The 9,770-nt window shown below is 38.9% G+C and overlaps 2 protein-coding genes across 2 annotated transcripts; one reads left to right on the top strand and one right to left on the bottom strand.

Annotated features, from left to right (window-relative positions):
• The first annotated feature begins 1,769 nt into the window (after positions 1-1,769).
• Positions 1,770-4,384, top strand: LOC126784375 (probable 2-oxoglutarate-dependent dioxygenase At3g50210). Its single transcript, XM_050509840.1, has 11 exons — positions 1,770-1,867; positions 1,947-2,062; positions 2,152-2,334; positions 2,469-2,536; positions 3,038-3,096; positions 3,221-3,359; positions 3,464-3,483; positions 3,573-3,619; positions 3,702-3,782; positions 3,857-3,946; positions 4,067-4,384. The coding sequence occupies exons 1-11, from the start codon at positions 1,834-1,836 to the stop codon at positions 4,193-4,195; spliced, it is 966 nt and encodes a 321-aa protein (XP_050365797.1). The 5' UTR covers positions 1,770-1,833; the 3' UTR covers positions 4,196-4,384.
• Positions 4,385-4,486: 102 nt separating this feature from the next.
• On the bottom strand, positions 4,487-6,288 carry LOC126784331 (uncharacterized). The gene is made up of 3 exons (XM_050509802.1): positions 5,805-6,288; positions 5,618-5,724; positions 4,487-5,423 (listed from the first exon to the last, which is right to left on the bottom strand). Exons 1-3 carry the CDS (start codon positions 6,210-6,212, stop codon positions 4,676-4,678), a joined length of 1,263 nt encoding a protein of 420 aa, XP_050365759.1. The 5' UTR covers positions 6,213-6,288; the 3' UTR covers positions 4,487-4,675.
• Positions 6,289-9,770: the final 3,482 nt, after the last annotated feature.

The raw sequence follows: 9,770 nt of genomic DNA on the forward strand, positions 1-9,770 counted from the left end.
TTCTTCTTCTAGTCACAACAGTCACATAAAATGCTGTGACAGAAAGTGTGAATGTGGTTGTGATAGGTAGTGGGACAGTGGTTGTGACATGTATATAGTGTGATAGGGTTTGTGACAGGTAGTGTGATAGGAGTTGTGAGTTATGACAAATGTTGTGACATGTAGTGTGATATTGGTTGTGAAAGGGGTTGTGATAGAGGTTGTGATAGGTAGTGTGATAGAAATTGTGATAGGGGTTGTGACAGGTGCAATGTGTGTGACAGTGGGTGTAATAGGTAGTGTAATAGTGGTTGTGACTGTTAGTGTGACAAAGGTTGTGATAGTTAGTGTAAATAGATAGTGTGATAGCTTCTGTGACAATGAGTGTGATAGCAGTTGTGACAGTAGGTGTGACAGTTAGTGTAAGAGGTAGTGTGACACTGTCTGTGACAGTGGTTGTGACAGTAGGTGTAACATGCTAAGAGGAAATGTGGGAATATGCGAAATTTTGTTAAAATTTTCAAATGAGATTGGTATAAGTATGCTCATAATAAAGAGAATATCTAGAATTAGGGAACTTTGAGCTTCGGTTTCGCCGGAATTGCTTGGAGCACCGCCATCAATGGCGGCAACCCTTTGCGATGGTTGTTGCGCCTTATATGGTTGGTCGATTCGGAGTGTGTAGTATATCAAATGAAAGAGGGGAGTGTGATCTTTCTAATGGTACCAATTTCGTCAAAATCTATCGCTGGACGAGAAAGTTATGGCAGAAATTAGAAAAAGAATGAAAAAAATAGTGAGAAATAACAAAACAGTTCAGAAAATATTTTTAAAGTGACTTTTTTTTCTAATTTTGTTGACCTTATTCTAATTTCCACTTAAATGTGATGACATTTTTATAATTAATTCATAAGTAGTGATTTTTTTCTAATAAAAGTTAGGAGATGATACATTTTTATAATTTGTCCTTATTTCTATATTTCCTTCTAACAAATTTGAGCACATTAAAATTATTTAAAACTACCCTAAGGATATTCAATTAAATCAACTAGATTTTATTTAAACGACTAAAACTCAAAACTTAAAAATAATCATTTGAACCAAAAAAATATAAAATATGTTCTAAAGAAACATGCTCAGAGTTGGCATTTGGAGAAATCTCAATTGATAATTTAGTAATAGATTATGTGCTCGTTTAAATGGGAGAATACAAAAAGTCTTAACTCCATATTTCAGATGTGGGAACGTGGGATCATATTCATACATAGAATATACTTAATATATGACTAAATTTTTTTGTTTAACTCGTACGAAAACTAAACACACTTGTTAATAACCAATTCTTCACAACAAAATACTTTTTTATATGAAAATATTTATAACGCAAGAATTCAAGATAAGTTGACAATACCAAGGAGATTGTTACTTATAAAAAGTTTCTCCCTGCTGTATAATTCCATATTTGCATCTTTATCCCCGTCTTCCCCCAAATTGCCTAGTTTTTATATTTTAACATAGTAACATTTGCATGGTTCCTAATTTAGAATCTGATTAAGATTTTATCAGTTAATTCATACGTTGATCACATCGGATAGGCATCATAGCTAGGGTCGGTTGGTGTTACTTGCGTCCTCCACATGCAACTGATGCGAGGCTCTGCCCAAAGCAATAGAAACAAGGAAACTACCAATCTACCATAGAAAAATATAGTACCCGCCACGAGCAAAAAAACAAAGACACGGGTTTATACAAGACAAATTTAACAGTCATCATCCCCACTAATCCACTAAGCAGCATCCGCTGAAGTTGGAACTGCAGTAGTCTGAAATACTATCAATCTCAATCCTCACCGCCATGGCTACAGACTTCAAGTCCATACCCATAATTGGTAAACTAAAGATGACACTTTTGATTATTGGTTATAAACTTTCTTTCTGCTAAAAATGTGTTGTGTTGCAATGGTGCAGATATTGGTCCTCTTCTGGCCAAGTGTGATGATCCCAAAATGGATCAAGACCCAGGTGTTGCTTATGTAGTCAAGCAATTAGATCAAGCTTGTAAAGAAGCAGGCTTCTTCTATGTGGTACTGAAATTACTTCCCTTGTTTATACTTTCGAGTCATGAAAGAATGAATCCATGAGAATTTGTGCCTTTTGATTTGTGATTGACCAGAAAGGCCATGGTATACCTGAGACTCTGTTAAAAGAAGTCAAGAATTTGACCCGCAAGTTCTTTGAGCTTCCATATGAGGAGAAAACCAAGATTAAAATGACTGCTGATAAAGGGTACAGAGGATATCAGAGAATTGGGGAGAATATAACAAAAGGTGTACCAGACATACATGAGGCGATTGATGTAGGTCTTGTTCATAGCTTTATTGTAGTTATTATATATGGAAATTTGCTATGGTCATATCTCTAGTATGGAAATTTTGTCCCTTTTTTCTAGTACTAATAGTAATACTCTCCTTTCTGTTTCTTCTGTACTAGTGCTATAAAGAAGTGAAACCAGGAATGTATGGAGAACTTGGGAAACCTATGGAAGGATGTAATCAGTGGTATGTATGCACATATCATGGCCTTGCCCTACTGAATTTTCGGTTATCAGAGTTTTTATATGTCGAATAGAGTTCTCAATGGGAATTTGGGATGTCTCCTCTTTACTTTTCTTTATAACTAGATCATTTTAATGTTAACTGCAGAAGTTCCTGGCTGATCAAACACCCTACCTTTAGTGAGGTGTTTCTTCTTTTTGAAAAGGAACTTTAATGAGGTGTTACTGTGCTAGTCTGTTAGAGACCAATTTTGGGTTAGTATAGGAAGTTAGGAACTCTTTTGCACAAATGTAGCTCTAAGCCTTCTTAGATTAAGATTTTATCATCAAATTATGGAGATAAGTTCTGCTTTATTTCCTTTTGCACATTGTGACCATCATATACAACATGTATTAATTTCTTTTGAACATCATGTTTAGTCTAGGGGCTCCATGTATACTTTCATTTTTAGCTTGTTGTAGGACTTAATGGTTTGCTCATTTAGTCTTGTAAACCTTTATGCAGGCCATCTAATCCAGCAAACTTCAAGAAACTGATGGAGGAATATATCAGCCTCTGCACAGGCATGTTTTTCCAACAGACCAACTTCTTACCATTTAGAACTTCATGCTTCTGGAGTTCTGGCTACAACCATTTGTTTCATTTTTTTTCTCTTGAAATGAACCATATGTTTCAATTTTCTTTCAGAACTTTCAAAAAATATCATGCGTGGAATTGCTTTAGCATTGGGTGGATCACCATATGAATTTGAAGGTGAAAGAGCTGGAGATGCATTTTGGGTGATGCGTCTCATTGGTTATCCAGAGCTGTGCAGTGACATTGGATGGTAATGCAATAATACTGGTTCTTATTCTACTACTTCTCCCTTCATATCTAACTCACATAACATCTGCTCGTGCTCGCTTTGTATGTTTGGCCAAACAACACCAGTGGAGCTCACACGGATTATGGTAAAGTTTCTTCACCTTTAGGGCTTTCAGACGATTGTAGGAAATACATTACTTGCAGATATCTAAATCTTGTTGCATTTTTATTACAGGTTTGCTGACATTGGTTAATCAGGATGATGATATAAATGCACTTCAGGTAACAGAAATTGTAGCCTGTATGATGTTTGTATCCCGCTAGTCTAGCTTTCACAACAGTTGAGCAAAATGATTTGTTAAAGGTGAGAAATCTATCGGGCGAGTGGATATCAGCACCTCCTGTTCCTGGAACATTTGTCTGCAATATTGGAGACATGCTAAAGGTAATATTTACATGAGTAAAATGTTCATAACATCTGTGAATTTGGTATCACACTCTCACCACGTCGCAATGTAGATTTACTCGAATGGTTTGTATGAGTCAACTTTGCATCAAGTTAAAAACTCTTCCCCGAAATACAGGGTTTGTGTGGCATATTTCTATGAGGTATGCAATGAGATTGGCCTGTTTATTGGCACTTCTTCCATCGATATTTTCATCTTCATTGTCTGATTTTCTCTACTCGCAGTGTTTAAACTTACTCTACATGCTTTTGTTGCATGACAGACGAACTTTGACACAGCAGTGGAGCCTTTGGACATTTGCAAACAGAAGACAGGGGGAGCTAAGAAATTTGAAAGAGCTGTATATGGAGAGCATTTAGTCAGCAAGGTTCAATCAAATTTCGTGTACTAGTTGAAATTTAGAGGACCTTAAACTGTCTGAGTGGATTTTATTGGGTCAATAACGCACCCCATTGTTCGGGGCTCTGTAAATTTGTAATCTCAGAAGAGATTGCAAAATTTTACAACTATTACAATTTTCGGGAATAAGTCTTTGTTCATAGACCGCAAAGAGCAAATGAACAAAACCACATTTAAATCAGTGACAATTGTGCAGAATACAACTATTTATTAGACATTCCAAAAGTTCAGTGACAATTAAGATAATTCATTAGCCACAAAATTGACACCATTCTCCCATGAAGGGATACACTAAATCATCAGCGCAAAGAATGTAGTATAAAAAGGGAGTGTCTTCCCTCTGCTCATGTATCAGTTGAGTTACATAAGCCACATGCACTAAAATAGTATAAAATCGACCAGAAAAACCTAATATCTCATTATGGCTACACCAAAACTCCTATTTCTGGCACAGCAACTCAATCAATAAGTATCAAACAGATGACATAGCTAGCCCGTTTGCAGGTATACTAGCAGAATTAATATCCTTAAGATGAAGGGGAGTTCCTTTACCCAACTCTCTAAGCCGATCCACCATGTCATAGAGAAACTCAAATGTGAGAATGTGTTGTGCATTAAAATCTTCTCTTATGTGTGGATGCATTCTGAACCAATCTCCCAGCATCTTATGCACATGTGCACGAATCATACGCCAAGGTACAGGGTATTGTTCACAAAGCTTCAGATACTCCACCAAAAGATCTGCCTGGTCCAGTTTCCGATCTTTCTTCCATTCTTCACCCTCCTCAACCCATTCAGCAGTTCGAAAACCAGCAAATAGCGCCGGATTTTCAAGAAGAGACTCTGCAGAAAGAACCCCATCAGCACCAGTGTATTTCAAACAGTCGTGTGCATCATCTAAGTGCCTTATGTTCCCATTGGCAAGCACAGGTATCTTGACCGAATTCTTCACAGCCTTGATGGCATCCCAGTTGGCCCGCACCTTCCTCTGGTCTTTCTCATCTCTTGTTCGCCCATGGACAGCTAAAAGAGAGCAACCAGCATCCTCAAGCATCCTAGCATAATTAATCGTGTCGTCCAAATTTGGGAAAATGCGGATTTTACACGACACAGGAACATGAAGATTGGCAACCAAGTTTTCTACTAGAGACTTCACGAGAGGAAGCTTATCCATCAGAAAAGCTCCATAATTCCCCCGCCTAGCGATTCTCTGAGGACACCTGAATACCACATTTCATTTCAATTAAAAACTTCATACTCACAACTCAAGATGGTAATGTAAATCTATAATGACATTTCCTATTCCTCTTAATCGGCATTGACATTTTATGCTAACTAGGATTCGAATAAGCGAAATTCACATGAATAATCCTAGTATTAAACAAGTAGCGAAACGCCGAAAATGAAGCCTTACCCTAAATTAATGTCAACATAGTCACAGTAGGGCTCCACTCTCTTCGCAGCTTCCAGTAAAACCCCAGGATCATTAGCACAGAATTGAACAAACAATGGACGATCCTCCTGAAATTTTCACTCTCAAAGTTAATTCACCAACTAGTAAATAACTCACTACATTTAAGTGATTACAGCCAAAAAGTTACCTTGCAAGTGGTAAATTCTTGGTTCCGGTACTTCTCAGTCTCGGTAAAAATCCGAGAGTGGAGCATGGGCGTGTACGCCGCGTCGGCGCCGTACTTCCGGCAGAGCATCCGGAACGGGAGCTCGGAGTTGTCGACCATCGGAGCGACGATCAGCTTGGGCCGGCCGAGCTTAGTCCAGTGAGCCCATGCCCGCTCGATTCGCGACTCGCGGCTCAGGCTCCGGCACGGCGGCGTCTCAGCTAAATCCAATTGCTGCTGCTGGGGAGAGCAGAGGACGTCGCCGAGGGAGTCGGGTGGGTCCGACGGGTGAGGAGTGAGAAGTTGGGGCTCCGCGGCGGTGAGGAGGGAGGCCATTTGAGATTTGGGTTTGAGAGAGGAGAGGGGTGGAATGGGAAGTTTGAATTTCATGAGGGGACGATGGGAATAGAGGAGCAACCCATCGCCGCCGCCTTAAGGGTTGTAGGGAGGAGGAGGAGGAGGAGGAGGAGGACAGTCGCTAACTGATTCTGAGTTGTAACTGATTAGACAGTATTGGTCCACAGCTTAAGAGGTAGGTCATTTACTTTGGGCCAAATGCAATCGCAATGAGTAAAGCCCAGTATAACTGCAGAGTAGTTTTTGGCGCCGTGCATCTTCACACAGTGAACGGTTTAAATAATAGAAAAATATTATTATTATTATTTAAAATGGGGTTTGGAACCCCGCATAACTAGGAGGCTCAACTGTACGCCTGAATTCGTTTATTACTAAATTTAAAGGGGATGCAACAGTGAGGACATAGTGCCAAGACTCCGTGCTACATTGAAAGAACTACTACAATCCCCACAGAGGACATCCTGAATAATAACAGGTGACTCATCAAACCAAACATCATCAAGATAACTAGAACTAGTGAGGCCTATGAGCTACACCATTGGCTTCTCGAAAGACATGTGAAACCTGAACAGAATGAAAAGACCTCGAGTAAAACTTGCAGTCCTCCAAAAGCCTTCCAGACTCTGACATGTCCTCCATACCCTTATACAATGCTGCAACCATCAGTGAGCAATCACTTTCAAGTATGAAATCATCCAACCCTTGGTGAGCCGCCAAGAGTAGACCAGCCTCGCACGCTTCAATCTCTATGTGGTAGGCTGAAATAGCATGTTGAAAATTAGCGAGCAAATGCAAAGATGCATCTACCCTGCTCATCTCTCGCCATAACTCCAACCCCTCCATCCCGAGAATCATGTCGAAAACTCCCATCCACATTGATCTTAATTCTCCCAGAAGGCGGTGTTATCCACCGAGCTTGAGGTCTCTTACTCCTAACATTACATCGGGGATGCAACATAGTATACTCATCATAATACCTCCTAGCCCACTCTGCTGCATTGTAAGCATTAAAGAAACAGCTGTTCCAGAAAACATTATTACGCTCAGTCGAGACCACCCAAATATAGATTAGGAACAACTCATGTTGTCGGACACTTAAAGAATCCAGAACATTCCTTAGCCAATCCTCCATATTAAACGCATGAATCCTTGCAACCATCAAGCCAATCTCACCAATCTCGCCAAGTACCCAGAAACTCATAACCACATTACAATCCTGGAACAAGTGGAGATCACACTCCACCGCACCATGGCAAAACACACTCATAATCTATTTGGACCATTTTTCGACAGAGAGCAGATTTTGTAGGCAGTAGGCACTACCCTCTCAACAACCTCCAAGCAAACATTCGGACTTCCGGAGGAACATTAAAATGCCATATATACTTCCAATATTTATTCAACCCTCCCTCCGACCCCATAGAACTAGAAGCCCTCTTAGTATGCCCCTCAAGAACCCTAGCAATGTGATACCCACTCCGAACATAATACATACCTTTTCGATCATGGTGCCAAATTCATCTATCATCTTGCCAACGATCACTTAAGGGAATCTGTTGGATAATCTCAATTTCCATAGGCAGAAACAATTCTTCAAGGATATCCATATTCCATGCAGGACCAACATCATCAATGAGATCACTAACTTTTAAATCATCTGAACCTTCCATCGAAGTAGAGATGAGCTGAAAACTATGAGGTTTAGGAAGCCATGGATCCGACCATACCCTAATGGAACTACCATCACCAACCTGCACCCTAGAGTCTTTCAACAACAACTCCTTCCCCCAGATAATGCTCTTCCACGCATAGCTTGCACCCTTCACATTCTAAGCATCCATAAAGTCGCACAAAGGGAAGTACTTTGTTTTTATATATACATACCTACGATGCACGGAAGCTTCACCGGAGGTCCGATTCCCACTTCGGAATCGGAATCGGAAGCGGAAGTGCGGTTTTGAAAAAGAAGGTTTTGACACTCTGAAAAAGAAAGTTTTAGAAGCGTCGTGGAAGCGCGAGAATTGTTGGGTTTTTATAGTTTTCTTCTCTTTTTTCCGGTTCTAATATAAATCCCTCTTAAAATCTCCATGTTTGTGTTGTTTATTCTAGGTCATTACAAAATATTTATTGAGCTCATTTTCTATCACATTGTTTTTCTATAATGTTTTAGTAATTAATTTGTTGTTTTATATAATATATTTTTAGATATAAATATATATTATTTTATTATGACGCTTCCAAAACGTACCCGCTTCCAAAAAAATTCAAAAAAATCGCTTCCGCGGTGCTTTGCTTCCACGTACCCGTACCTGATTCCATGGAACTTAGATACATATACGGTAGGTTAAAACATAAATTATTTTCAATAGTTAATATTGCACCATATATTTGAGCATACAAGATTTTATGGTATAACTATGCCCATCTCATTACATGACGGTTAGATCTTGGTTCATCAGCACGTTAATGACTCAAGCAAGTCTAGATTGTCTAATACAGATCGACTAAAATTGGCAGTTCTAATCCGTAAGCATTTTTATTTCAAGACAAATGAGTGTTAGTTGTAATCACATCTATCAGAACTGAGTCAGTATGATGTTGAGTCATAAAACTCCAAGACAGCATTTTTTCTCAGTATCCTAAGTTTAACGTCTTGTTAGGGTTAGTCATTTTAATATGTAAATATGTACTAGTCTAAACTTAAACGTCAGTCATTCTAATATTCTTCTTTCATATGGTAGTCATTTCCTTAACCCAGTCAAAATGCTGTCAATTTCTTTGGCATGTGTAAAGGGAAACAAACAATGTTGCTGATGACCATTCTTAGATCGTTAATTGAACACTTGAATTCGGCTACCTCTATATAACTTCTTCTCACTTCCATCTAGAAACACATATTGAGTTTGAAGATTCAGTCCTAGCCGCTCTCGCTATATCTATTTGTTCTGTGTTATTCTACGCCGAATAGCACCAGAAAACAAAATCGTATACCAATTTTTTTGGTAATGAAATCGTATACCAATTTGGATACAAATTCTCATGAACCATGCAAGAATGTGAAGCTCATGCTAGCTATCAGTGATTTTCTGGTATTGTTAGGTACGTGGGTCAAGTCTGTCTTTACTATTCGAGTGAATATTGTTGAAGAAATTAAGCACGCACATGACATATATTCATTCGTATCGATCTGGTTTTCTTCTCAGAAAGGCAAGTGTTTACCAGTTGGTGTATGAATATTCCATGTAAAAGATTGAAAATTCAACTTTAATTATGGCCTTATGCAATGGGAGAGAGCAATATTCAAATGTGCGAATAAAAATGACCATATTCAATGTGTGAATGTGATGCTGTTGACAATGTTGATCCATCTAGGACATGTGAACACCATGGAGTTTTGATGAGATCGACTGAATAGTGAATACGGTCCCAGTGAATACTGGTTTTGCTCTTTCAACATTAATTGGAATGGAAGCCTCGTTTGTATTAGATCTTGCAAAGTAGCAAATGCTTCAACAACTCATCCTTCCTAGATTAATTGAAAGAAGAATGCTTAGGCGTCATAATATGGCGTCAAATCCGGCGCCACAATTT

Source organism: Argentina anserina, chromosome 1 (genome assembly GCF_933775445.1).
Source record: "Argentina anserina chromosome 1, drPotAnse1.1, whole genome shotgun sequence".
Classification (NCBI taxonomy): Eukaryota; Viridiplantae; Streptophyta; class Magnoliopsida; order Rosales; family Rosaceae; genus Argentina; species Argentina anserina.